Source organism: Acomys russatus, chromosome 24 (assembly GCF_903995435.1).
Source record: "Acomys russatus chromosome 24, mAcoRus1.1, whole genome shotgun sequence".
NCBI lineage: Eukaryota > Metazoa > Chordata > Mammalia > Rodentia > Muridae > Acomys > Acomys russatus.
In genome coordinates, this window is record NC_067160.1 from 49,386,821 (window position 1) to 49,400,355 (window position 13,535).

At 48.1% G+C, this 13,535-nt stretch overlaps 2 protein-coding genes across 4 annotated transcripts in view; one reads left to right on the top strand and one right to left on the bottom strand.

Moving 5' to 3' along the window:
• Rpl12 (ribosomal protein L12) overlaps positions 1 to 13,535 on the bottom strand; it is a 1,083,577-nt gene that overhangs the window by 129,383 nt on the left and 940,659 nt on the right. The window lies entirely within an intron of this gene.
• The window catches only part of Mvb12b (multivesicular body subunit 12B), a 155,908-nt gene continuing 148,198 nt past the window's right edge, over positions 5,826 to 13,535 (top strand). The window contains exon 1 of one of the 3 annotated variants that reach the window (XM_051166254.1): positions 5,826 to 5,961. In XM_051166254.1, coding sequence (XP_051022211.1) covers positions 5,899 to 5,961 — 63 coding nt within the window. In that variant the 5' untranslated portion in view covers positions 5,826 to 5,898. Of the gene's footprint in view, positions 5,962 to 6,053; positions 6,187 to 6,220; positions 6,380 to 13,535 lie in introns of those variants that run through there. The other 2 variants (XM_051166256.1, XM_051166255.1) reach the window with 2 other exon arrangements.

The window sequence follows — 13,535 nt, forward strand, 5'->3', positions numbered from 1 at the left end:
CACATTTATCTTAATCTATGTTTAATCTATGTTCTGCCATGTGGTTCTTCACTTTGCCTCAGTTTCATATGTCCAGCTCCTTCCTGGTCGATGGTGACTCCTTCCCAACCTCTTTCTTCCTTTCTATCTTAATTTCTTTTTTCTTTCCTTTCTTTCTTTTTTTTCAAGACAGGGTTTCTCTGTGTAGCCCTGGCTGTCCTGGACCACTTTATAGACCAGGCTGGGCTCGAACTCCCTGAGTGCTGGGATTAAAGTTACGGGCCACTGCACCTGGCTGAGTACTCTTTTCTTTCCCAGACTTCCTCTCTCTGCCAGGAAGTCCTGCCTCCTAATCCTCCTCAGTTTACCGACCATCAGATTTTTATTAAAACCAATCAGAAAGTGATGAGAACAATGTTTACAAAACCTTGAGACAGGAGATGCTTCATAAAAATGACAATACCATGTCTGTATTCAACTCTCTGGGTACAGAAATCAACATTTGAAATACACAGTGCACAAAAAAAAAAAAAAAAAAAAAAAAAAACGCCACTCCAACAAAAAAATAAAAATAAGTCTCTCAAATGTTAAGAGTTTTAAAAGAATCCATGGAGATAAATGGCCTGAAAGACATTATGCTTTCAAGTTGCTAGGACCAGTTTCTTCAAGGATGATTGGATGTTTGAAGTCTTTTGTTGGAAGACTGGCAACTTGACTTGCTGGTCATAGGGTTTAAAGGTCGTAGGAGGGAGGTGTAGTTGGTGTAGTTATCCACCCACTCGCACATAGACACAAGCACAGAGAGATGGAAGGAGGAGCGGAGGAAGGGAAGGAACAAAGGAAGCAAGGAAGGGGGAAAACTAGGAAGGGAAGCAAAGGGGGAAAGGGCTGATACCTCCTGTTATGCAAAGACTTACTAAGGGGCTGCAACACAAAGCATAGTAATGCTTGGAAAACCGAACAGATCCAAACCCAACCTGTTTAGTGGATGGAGCTTTTGGTCTGGAAAAGGGTCTGAACAGCAGAAGAGGAAAACAAATAGTGGATCTTTGTAAATTAGGGTGAATGATAAGTGGGAAATGAACCAGTGCAGTGTGGAAATGGAGACCAATTAGATGGATAAGGAGCAAAACTTTCAGGGAGTGGCACGTAAGCTGAGAGCTCAAGGATGAGGGTTGTAAAGACCCACTAGCCCAAGAAGAAAGCCAGGTGACTTCAAAACCTCAGAGGAAGCCTGTGCAGCTCCAGCAGCGGGCTGAAAGAACACAAGGTCTTTCAGGGAGTGCCTGAGCATCAAAAATGTATTTTATCTTGTTGGCAGTTATTAGAGGGCATTAAAGCAAGGGAGTGACTGTCACATGGTATATTACTGTTCTTTAATTATTGATTTGGTTGCTATTTTCCATTGTTGGGATGGGAGCAAAGCCAAAAACCTCTTAAGTTTTTGGAGTGGTCTACAGCAGGATGTTCGGAAATATGCAAATTTGTCTCACCTATTTGTACTAAAATATATAAATAAAACCGACAGATAAAAAGAAAATATTTATCAGTGAAAGTAAAAAATAGTGTATTTTCTTGGAGCCAGAGAGATGGAGCAGCAATTTAGCATGCCTGCTGATGGTACAGAGGGACCATGCCTGCTGATGGTACGGAGTTCAGTTCCTAACACCCACATCCATCTGCTCACACCCACCTGTATTTTCTGATCTAGGAGATCTGATGTCCTCTGCTGGTCTCTCTGGCCACATGAATGCTCATGCACACACACACACACACACACACACACACACACACACACACACACACAGACACAAATAGAAACAAAACAAATCTTTTAAAAAAGTAATATTCCTACACTAGTGACCTATAGCTATGTTTGTTTGGCAGAGTTTTGCATTCTGTTTAATACCCCTTAGAACAATATCCCTTCACACTGCTTCCATTTCAGGGATATTTCCTTGATACGTATTTAACACGACATACTTTGCAATGATTGTGCCATGGTTTACCTCACTCTGTTCCCAAAATCATACTGCTTTTTTAAAAAAAAATGTAGATCTATACATGCATAAATTGAGTTGGGCAGGTATTTCCCCAGCCATGAGGCTTCTACTGTAGTGCCTCTCTGCCTTCCAGCTTTGAACAAACTGAGGAACGGAGGAAATGGAAACGGGGCATAAAAATTCTATCTCCTTGTTGCCAAAGGTGCCTGAGAATACAGCTATTGCTTGGGAGAAGAATGACTTGCTGTCTCTTTCTTCTAAGTAGACAGGCTTATTTCTATCATTTCAGGAATGAGGGGACAGTGATATGTCTACGTCCCAGAGACACTTCTGCTCAATAGTGAAAGCATATGAAAAAAAAATTTTTTTCTGTCTGCAGTCAACTCAGATCCAAAACAGAATCCAGAGCCATCTGTTCTGGTTTAATCCCATCACCAAACTCACTAATTACTTCTTCCAAAGTACTTTACTCGCTCAGGCGGAGAGGCCGGAAGTCTCTCCGTATGGAGGAGGAAGCCCACCACTGTTCTTGGTGTTTATCTTACGATTGTTAGCCTTAAAACAGTCTGTAACATTTTAAGTCGATGCTTAGAGTTTTATTCTTACGGAAACAAACCATGAACAAATCAGTAAAATGTCCTCTTTTGTCTCGACTTGTCGCTCTCAATCACTTCTCTTATCTTATCGCGTTGTCTTTTATAACGCTCGCACCAGGCGCTCTTGTTTCTGACTTCAGTGAGAACCTCTCTCGAGTTTCGCCTTTAGATGTGAGTGTTGGTGGCTTCTGATACATAAACTTTGCCATGTTAAGAAGTTTAAGTGTGGCCAGATGTGGTAGTGTACATCTTTCATCCCACCACTCAGGATACAGAAACAGATGGATCTCTGTGAGCTTGAGGCCAGCCTTTACTACAAAGAGAGTTCAAGGCCAGCCACGGCTACAAAGTGAGACCCTGTCTCAAAAACAAAAACAAAAAACAAACAAACAAACAAAACAAAACCAAAACCACCACATCAAAACCTTTTGAATGTTCTTTCTGGTTTACTGTTATGTTTTGTTTTAACAAGTCATTGGCATAGAGATTTGGTAAGTACTTTAAAAGTACCAAAATAACTCAGGCTAAGAACATCTGTTGTTCTTACAAAGGGCCAAGGTTTTGTTCCTAGCATCCACGTGGTGGCTTCAGTTCCATAGATCCAATGCTCTCTTCTGGCATCCGTTGGCACTGTACACGTGTGGTGCACATATATACATGCAAGCAAAACATATATGCACACAAAATAAAAATACATGTAAAAATTTAAAGTATTTACCCTATTGATATTATAATGTCTTTAAAATTAGTGCAATGAGTATATATTATATTATATTTATTATATTATATTATATCATAATAGGGTCTAAGTAGGTAGCTGTGGATGACCTGGAACTCTCTATGTAGATCAGACTAGTCTCAAACTCACAGAGATCCACCTGCCCCTGCCTCTCAAATGTTGGGACTAAAGGTGTGAGCCACCTGTACTTGAGAGATGGCTCTGCAGTTAAGAACACTGGCTGCTCTTCCAGAGGACCTGAGGTCAATTCCCCAAAAACCACAGGGTGACTCATAGCCATCTATAATGAGACCAAGGTGCCCTCTCTAGCATGAAGGACACTCATAAAGAAACCCCTCTTTAGCCTTGGAGCATGCCTGTAATCCCAGCACTAGAGAGGCAAGTGGATCCTTGTGAGTTCAAGGCCAGCCTGGTCTACAAAATGAGTCCAGAACACCCAGGGCTGTCACACAGAAAAACCCTGTCTTGAATCCTCCCCCCAAAACAAACAACAACAACAACAAAAACCCTTAAAAAAAAAAAAAAAAAAAAAAAAAGGTGTGTGCTACTACACCTGGACTGAATTTACAGATCTTTTATTCTTTCATTATTATTTTTTAAAAGATTTATTTTTATGTTATATCCGTGTACCATGTGTGTGCCTGGTGCCCTAGACAGGTGTGAGCTGCCATGTGGGTGCTGGGAGTTGAACCAAGTCACCTGGAGAACTGCCAAAGCTCCGAACATCTGAGCCAACTCTTCAGCCCCAAATTTACAGATTTTTTTTTTTTTTTTTTTAATACTGAATTGTCTCTTTGTAATTCTGGACTAAATATTGCCTGATCTCAGAGCAGCGGTTCTCAACCTTCCTAATGCCGAGACCCTTTAATACAGTTCCTCATGTTATGGTGAACCCCCAACCATAATCATTTTCTTGCTATTTCATAACTGCAATTTTGCTACTCTTGTGTATTGTAATTTAAATATCTGATTTGCAAGATGTCTGAAATGTGACCCTCCCACCCCTCCCCCCCATCCCCACACACACAGGTTGAGAACTACTGTCATAGTTTGGGCTATATTAAGTATGTCAGAAATGGTGGTGATTCACAGAGTGCCTGCAGGGTTAACTGATGGGCTTTGAGGAGAGTGGTCTCTCTTGGCCCAGATGATTCTGGGAAATGACTCACTAAACGACCCAGCCACGTTTTTGTTTTGTGTTACTAAGGGACTTCCTAGAGGCATCCATGTTTTAACTTACTGTGGGTCTCCCAGAAGTAGACAGATGGGTGGCACACAGCACTTTCTTGCTTTGTGAGGCAGCAGGCATCCTTTCTCAAAGCCCATACATTGAGTTCTCTAGGGACAGAGCTCTTTTTGGTATTTTCTCTGTTGGATATTGGTATTAGGGTTATGATAAACCAGGAAATACATTATTTTTTTTCCTTTTGCCCTGTAGCAGGTTTTTTGTTGGAGACAGGGTCTCTCTTCAAAGCCCTCCCAGGCTGTTCTGGAAATCACTACGTAGACCAGGGTGGCCTTGAACTCACAGAGATCTGCCTGCCTCTGCCTCCCATTGCTGGAATTAAAGCGAGTGCCACCACACCGGGCTCGGTACCAGTTTAAAACCACATATTATGTGTTTCCTTAAGGTGTGTTTGGACTTGTTATAAGCCCATTTGGATCAGTGGTACTTCTAAGTGATACAGATACCTAGATTGCATTCACAGAATTGGATACCATCCCCACGGGATCTTTTCCTGGACAGCCAGTTCTGCTTGGCACCCTTTGCATCAGGATCTTGCTACTCTGAGTCCTGATGCATGATCAAATTGAAGCCAGCTACCGCGTAGTCCTCTGTTTTAAATATCCCCTCAGGGGCCTTCAGGCCTAGCTGTGTAGGTGCAGGTGGTTCAGGGATCAAAGGCTACTGCCTTTCCTTCCAGCCTGAGGGACCCGGCTCCAGGTGCTCCTGATTTCTCTTTCTCCTGGCACCGCAGGTGCAGGCAGCTACTTTAGGTGCCTCCTCAAGGCTTGCCCCAAAGGCCTCTGTGGGTAAAACATTTGCCAAGCAAGAGGGGCGAGCTGAGACCTGCTCTGAGCGTGGGGTCAGTCTGAGGCCCGGCTGTACTGTGTCAGGTCAGCCCGGGAGTGGGAAGAACAGAAGGGGATCGCCCCGGGGTGCATGCAGTCAAGCCTACTAGGGCCAGGTGGGAAGGCATCCCTGCTAAGGACCACTCCGGGCCTGCAGGCCTGGGCTCTGCAGCGTCTTCCAGGGACCTACGGCCGAGCTGAGCGGTAGACGACGGGGACTGCGAGGCCTAGCGGAGGAGCCGAGCGGGAGGCCGACTGGGGGCGGGGACCGAGGGCGCCGGGGGCCACAGGGCGGTGCGCTCCCGGGCTCCGCCGCAGGCTGCGCGCCCCTCCCGCCCCGGCCCCGGCCCGAGCCGCTCGCCGCCGCCGTCGCCGCCGTAGCCGCAGCCGCCGCCAGGCCGCGCCCCGCCCCTCGCCGCCGCCGCTCCCGGGGAGGCTGCGCTCGAGCTGCGGCGCCGGCTGCAGCCGCCTGGGCCCCGGGCCCGGCTCCTCCTGCGCCGCCCGGGCGATGAGAAGCTGCTTCTGCGTGAGACGGAGCCGGGACCCGCCGCCGCCGCCCCAGCGGGGAACAGTTAAGTGAGGCCCGCGCGGGAAGACGGGCAGGGGCGGGCGGGCGCGGGTGGAGCTGGCCGGGCCCAGGCCTGCGGGCTGCTTGCCCAGCCCCGCGTGGGGACAGGCCCCGAGAGGGCGGCCTCCACCCGGCGCGGTGTCGCCGGCTCTTGGGGCTCCGGCTCGGCCTTGAGGCTGGAACGAGCTGGGGACTCGAGTGGCAGCAGCGTTCCAAGGGTGGAGCCAGGTGAGGGGCGACGCTCTCCACCGGGGCACACGCTGGGGACAGTTCCCTTGACTCGCCTGCCCCGGGGTCCGGCTCTCTACTGTCACGTGGGTGCGGAGGAGCGCGCACCTGACCCTCAGGCATCATTACTACCTGGGGGCACCCGAATTGTGGGGCACCTGTCTGCAAGGTGACCAGCCATCCAGGAAGCATGGTAGGGCATGCTGATGAGCCTCCCCTTGCAATGACTCCAAGCCAGGGCAAGTGAGGCCCCAAGGCACTACTTGGCCACATCCTCAGAGACAGGCGCAGTGAATAGGGTAGACAGACCCAGGAGCATCTTTGTTCCCTTTGTCTTCAGTACACAGCTGTCTCTAAATTATCAGCCTATTTCTTTTCTGTCCCCTGACCCCCAGCGACCTGTTCAGCGAGATAAGGTGGGTGGGGGTGAGGACAGGCAGGCCCAAGGCAAATGGCCATTGCCCTTACTCCCTGCCCCCACGGGAGACCCAAAGCGCCTGGATTTTCAGCCCCATTGGCAGACAGCAGCCAGGTCTCCTCTTTCAGGGTCTTTGTCTCTGGTGGTGCCTTATTGGAGTAATCTCTGTGTTTCCCGACAGCTGGCTGGATGCTATCTCCTTTTAACAGGGTTGGGCAAATCTTATCAGCTGTCTTAGAAAAGTTAGAAGATAAGCTCTGTAAAAACCCTATACTAACTGGAAAAGTCCGAGCCAGGGGGAGGTTGGTTACTCTCTTGCCAGTTGGGGAATCGCTTGCTTTGAGGAGTTGTGCCACACTCATCGCGTCTCTGAGAATCGGGCCTTCTGCAGGGACCCGGGCACCAAGACCCATGAAGGTTGACTGATGGATCGATGGCTGGTTTATTGAGTATAAAAATCAGCCTTTCTCACTCACATGGCCCATTCCATTTTCGGGTTTCTCTGTCCCTGATACAGGCCAAAGACCTTTGCTGGGCGTATATTGGTGGACCTTGACCACTCTAGAATATTTTAAGTGCAAAGATTTTAAGAATAAGACCCTGGCCTGTGTCTGGCTTTTCTGCTCGCTGTGTGTCATTGGTCAAATGAATGAAGTTTTCTGAGTCGCCGTTTCCTGGTATGTAGTAGACTGACACTATAGTGACTGTCATAGGGTTATGGTAGGATCTAAATGAAGTGCTGAGAATTTAACGTAGCGCTTGCCCTAGCGTGCTTGCTGAGTTATCAGTGAAAGCAGTTCTTTCCAGGACTCCGGATCAAACACTGAGCTACATCAGTGTAACCCCGCTAGCAGTTAGCGTTAAGGGCTTGGTAATGAAGTTTGCTCATTTCGTTTGGTTTTGGAGTGCCTCTTTGTAGGGATGAGAAGGCCATTTTCAGGGCAATAGAAAGCTATGCAGTGGTGAACACGGCTTGGACTTGAGAGCTTGGGTTGAGTTCTGTCACACTCTTTCAACCTCGGGTGACCCTAGTAAAGCACTACCCTTTTCTTGAACCCCCCCCCTTTTTTAATTGCGAAAGTGGCTTACAAATGATTCCTACCCTGTAAGGATCATCAATCAGGAAGGCACTTGACCCTTCAAGAGGCGGAGAGTATCACAGAAATTAAGTGGGATCCGGCACTCAGCAGGCCTAATGCTTACATGATTTGTTGTTGGGGTCAGGCCCCATCAGAAGAATAACCCAGGGATATCTTGATTTTCCTTCTGTGCTACAAGGCCACGTGGCCACGTGAATACAATGTCTGGATGCCCTCTCTGGGCTTAAGGAGTCAGGGAGAGTCCCAGCATTGAACTTCTGTTCATTTCATGGCAGATCTGCTTTGGAGGGATCCGAAGCCAAGTGGCTTGAGTCCCTCCTCTGTGGCCAGTTAGAAGTTCTCCACGGTTTATGTCCAAAGAGCGGTGGCCTTGCCTTCCAGCCACATAATGGCAGTGTTGGAGTTGCACATGGGAAGTGTCAAGTACTGTTGGGACAGTGAACATGACGAAAGACCGCATGGCTGGATGGGCTTGGGCCAAGGATTCTGGTTGCTGGCTGAGGATGGTAAGCAGAGCCTTCTTTGCCAGTTGGTGGTATCTGGCAGCAGGGCGCCTGCAGTAAGCCACTTCCCCTCTTGTGTCCTCTGCTGTCCCTGGGGCTCTCCTTAGCGGCAGTTTACTGTGCTGCCCCAGGATATTGTGGTTTCTCAATGTGGTCTGCAGAGAGAGGGCGTAGTCAGTCTCCTCCATGCAGCCGCCTAGGAGGCAGAGCCACCAGCAGGGTGTGTATGACATTGGACATCCTATGGGCATGTGTTTGGCTTAGTTGACACACTCCTGGCAAGATACTAAGCTTGTCCTGGCAGAAATATGAGAGCCTCATGGGCCCAGATCCCAGGGCCACGCGCTGGAGCTCAGTAGCTCAGCTTCCCCAAGGAAGCAGGGCCCTGTAGCTGGTCTTCTGGTCCAGAGTTTTACTAGTGTGTGCTTTGTATCCATAGATACAGGTATGGGTGTACATGCTACAGTCACTCTTTTAAAAAAATTTAAAAACTAGATACTGATCAGGACAGAATGTTCAAAAGAGACTCGTATGGTCATTAAAGGAGAGAAATACATGATTTTCTTTAAAAATCATCTTTGTGTGTGATAGTGGGGTTACGTGTGTGAGGAGGTCAGAAGACAACTTGTAGGTCCCAGGAATTAAACTCAGGTCTTCAGCTTAGTGAAAAGTGCCTTTACCTGTTGAGCCATCTTCTCGGCCCATTCATGAGTTTGTTTTAAGATTTATTTTTATGTTTTAATTATCTATATGTGAGTGTGCTTATAGGCATATGCACATGACTGCAAGCACTCTTGTAGGCATGAAGAGGATTTTGGAGCCCCTGGAGCCTGAGTTACAGGTAGTTCTGAGCCACCCAACGCAGGTGCCGGGAACCAAAGTTGGGTCCTCTGCAAGGGCAGCATGTACTGTCAACCATTGAGCCGTTCCTCTAGCTCCATACATGCTTTTTTTGTTTTGTTTTTATTTATTTATTTTTCTTTTGGTTTTCGAGATAGGGTTTCTCTGTGTAATAGCCTTGGCTGTCCTGAACTCGCTATGTAGACCAGGCTGGCCTTGAACTCACAGAGATCCTGTCTCTGCCTCCTGAGTGCTGCTTCCACCATGCCTGCTTATACATGAGTTCTTTTTTTTTTTGACAGGGTTTCTCTGTGTAGCCTTGGCTGTCCTGGACTCACTTGGTAGACCAGGCTGGCCTCGAACTCACAGTGATCCGCTTGCCTCTGCCCCCCCCCCCCCCCCCCCCCCGAGTGCTGGGATTAAAGGTGTGTGCCACTACCGCCCGGCTATACAAGAGTTCTTAATGAGCCCAACACACCTGGGCAGCTTATAAAAATGTAAAAATCAGGACTCCGTCCCCAGACTTCACTGCGGCCGAATCTCTAGGAAAGGGGCTCTGGAACCTTAGTAAGCACGTTTGGGGTTTCTTATGCCTGCTGAAATTTGAGGATCATGGTCCTTGATGCTTTTAGAAAAGTGTTAAATGCAGCTTACATAAACTTTAGCAACTTTGCCGGTGCTAAGGGTGTAGATCAGTGACAGCAACTCTGGTCACATTGTTGTGCAGCTAAGCTATAGAGTTTCTCTCTGTGTGTTTCTGTGCATTTGCATGTGTGCAGAGGTTAGAGGTCAACGTCACACTGTTCCTCACAACCACATCCACTTTGTTTTTTGAGGCAGGGTCTCTCGTTGGCCTGGATCCTTGTTAATTAGGCTAGGCTGGCCAGTGTGGCCCATAAAGCCTCCTGTCTCCTCAGCACTGGGACTGCAAGCACGTGTTACCATTTCTGGGTTTTCATTTATATATGTTTATTTTGAAGTTTATTATATTTCATGCGTATTCATGTCTTGCTTGCATGTTTGTCAGTGTACAGTGTGCTCCCATAGAGGATGGAAGAGGCCATCCGATCCCCTGGAACTGGGGCTGTAGATGGCCGTTGGCCACCATGTGGGTGCTTGGAACTGAACCCAGCTCCTTTGGAAGAGCAACCATTAAATACTCTGTACAGCAGAGCCATCTTTCCAGCAACACCCACCCACTTCTGTCTGGCTTTTTGGCATGGGTTTCTGGGGACTGAACTCAGGTCCTCTTGTGTTTTCAAGGCTGAATCATCTGCCCAGCTCTAGTCTCTAGACCGTTTTTGGCTTGCAAAATTGAAATCATCAAACAACTCCCTCTCTTGTGGCCCCTGGCAACCTTCCATTCTACGTTCCGTCTCCCTGAGTGTGGCTATGCTAGGAGCCTTATGGAGCTGGAACCCAACCCTGTGCAACCTTTTCTGAGTGGCTTATTTTATTTAGCACAGTGTCCTCACAGTTCATCATGTTACGGGTCGGGTCAGGTTTTCCTTCCTTTTGAAGGCTGAATGATGCATGATTGAGCGTATTGACTATTTCATTTGCCCATTCATTATATTTCAGCCGTTGAATGAGGCTGCTCTGACTCTGGTTTCAATTCTTTAGGGGTATATTAGTTGCAAGTAGATCATATAAAAACGTTGATTTTAATCCTTAGGGGAATTAACATACTTTTTCCAATAAAATGGCGGCTGCAGCCAGGCTTGGTGGTGCATGCCTATAATCCCAGCACTCGGGGAAGCAGAGGTGGGTGGATCTCTGTGAGTTCGAGGCCAGCCTGATCTACAAAGCGAGTCCAGGATAGCCAACGCTACACATAGAAACCCTGTCTTGGGGGGGTGGAAAAAGATGGTTGCTGTATATATTCCCACCAATAACATCAAAGCTCTAATTTCTCCATATCCTCCCGTCATTTTCTACTTCCAGGTACTTGCTTTTCTTTTGGGAGGAGCCAGAGGAATGGGTATAAGATGCTTCACTGTGGTTTGGGTTTTAACTTTCATTTCCCAAGGACTTGGTGAACTAGGTGAACATCGTCTCCTGTGGTGCATGTTGTCTGTGCATCTCTCATCCTTGGAGAAATGCCTATTCAAGTCATTTGTCCACAAAACACAAGTCAGTTGACTCTTGTTTAGCTGTAGGTCTTTATAGATTTGAATATAACCCCTCATCAGATACTGTGAGCAGATACGGTAAGCACGCATGCCCCATCATCGCTCTCTCCGCTGCCTTTCTTAACCCTGTTGATCGCGTCCGCTGGTGTGACTCTAGATGCTTCAGGCACATTGTAATTCCATAGAGAAAACGTATCTGCTACTCCTGCTTCCGTTGGTGAAAACTCAGGTCTGGGTCGATTGATTTGCATAGAGCCCTTCTGGTCTGACTCTAAAGCCGCGCCTTCTCCATTCCTGTGCTCTGCTGGCCGGCTCTACACTGGCTAATAACATTAGCAAGCCTGGGGAGGCTGAAGGAGGCCATGTAGGTGGAAGAGACATAGGGTTGAGGTCCTAGTATGGCCTGCTTTGGACCACTCGTCCTGCCCTGAAGAACTGTGCTTAGTCTGTGGGATAGGCAACAGTGCCTTTTTTTTTTTTTAATTGAGTTTAGTTGGATTGTTGTTTATTTGCTTGTTTTGGCATTACATAAAGTTGTTCCAGAGCCCATCTATAGCTCGCTGTGGCCCCAGATGTCCCCATTTGTTCACACCACTGTGCCTTGGTTGGTGTCAGCAAGACCCAAACCATCCCCACCCTCTTGTCTCTAGGGAGGCCAGGTCTTCCCTCTACCAGAGGTGTGCCTCGTCTGCAGCCAGTTGCCTTGGGGATAGTCCTGCAGCCTGGGTTGACACCTTGCTGTGCTCCTTGTACTGTGGAGCTTCTCTCAGTCTGCATCGCATTATCCAGTCTCAGCCGGGGTAGGGAGTGAGGTTGCTGCTGTACAGGACTTTGTCCTTGCAGCCAGCTGGGGCACTCTTAGCCCCTCTCAGGCCCCGAGATATCACTATTGCGTTAAGACCCACCTTTGGAAACATCTGGAAGATTGCAGGGCCACCACCCCTCCACGTGCGGCTACTTCTTGAGTTCCGTTTGTCCTTTTGGGACATTAGTGGCCTTGCTGGGGGTCCCATCAGGAGGGGCCAGGTAGGTTTGCTATCACTGTTGCTTCTGCAGCATTATGGAGTCTCCTTAATCTGCTGAAATTTTGGCAGTATTTGGGAGGGCAAAAACTTCATTCATTTATTCTTTATCCATACACTGGACGTGTATTGAGCACTTATATCAGCATGCTGCACATAGCACACCTTTGAACAGTGTAGGAAAGCATATAGCCTAAGCAGTAAGCCTGTGTGCACACACGCCTTTGTTTATGCTAGTGTACGTGAGCGTATGTGTGTGCGAAGTCCACTTGCTAAGGACGATATTAGAGTTCTGGGCGATGATATTTGTGTGATGGGCAGTTGCAGAAGGCTTGGGAAAATCCGAGAAATGACTGTAATATTGAGTGGTGGGGGCGGGTGTCTATGGGAGAGAAGCTGGGTGACTTTGGCTGACCAGTGATGAGGAGGGAGAGGATAGGGAATTCCTTCTGAGATCCTTCTCAGAGGAAGGTCACTTTCAAGTTAATTTCATTTCATCCACGATTTGCCTATCAGACATACAGTAAGGACCAACCATTGGGTTCTTGACTTGCAGGTAGTGACCAGCTGTTGCAGCATCAAGTGGGATCCTGTGAGGAAGATGCAGGTCCTGGTCCCTAGCAGCCCCCAGGAGTCTGTTTCTAGTATGGGGGGGGGGGCTCAGGGCTGTCCCAGAAGACATACAAGCTGCATACAAGCTGCCATCAGTCAGTAGAGTCCTGCTCCCAAATGCAGGAGAGTACCCCTCTCATGCTAGCTCTCCACAGATGTCCCGCCCTGTTAGGGAGGGGATGTGAGAGGATGTGTCAAGGTGAGCCAAGTCAGGTGTCAGTGGGCATCTGCAGGTAAAGTCGGCCAGCAGAGTACCAGATACATCCCTGAGTTTTAGGAGAGAATGAGAGAACGGGAAGGCCCTTGTCAGCTGTCAGATGGACCGATTAGATTGATGAATGTACCAGAGAGACGGTCGAGATGGGAAAGCCAAAAAGGATACACGGGCTGTGGGAGCCCATCAGCCCGGCACTGAGGTAACGTGGCATTCATACTCTGCTGACACTGGCCGTCAGGACAGTGTATGACTTACTTATGCTATGGAGCTAAACATAAAAGGACCCTTGCTCTCATGACCTCTTGGGATGATTTTGTTTGCTGGGTATTTGCCCTTCTGTCAGAGTCTTCCAATATGGTGCCACCAGGCTAGACCTGATGGGAGTGGGCAGGGCCAATCCTTGCTCTCTGTGATCATAGATAGGTAAGGCAGAGTGTTTTGGTGTTATCTTTGCTCTGGTGCACTCTACCTTTCAACTGTGTTCCAGGGCTGTGCAGAGCTAGGT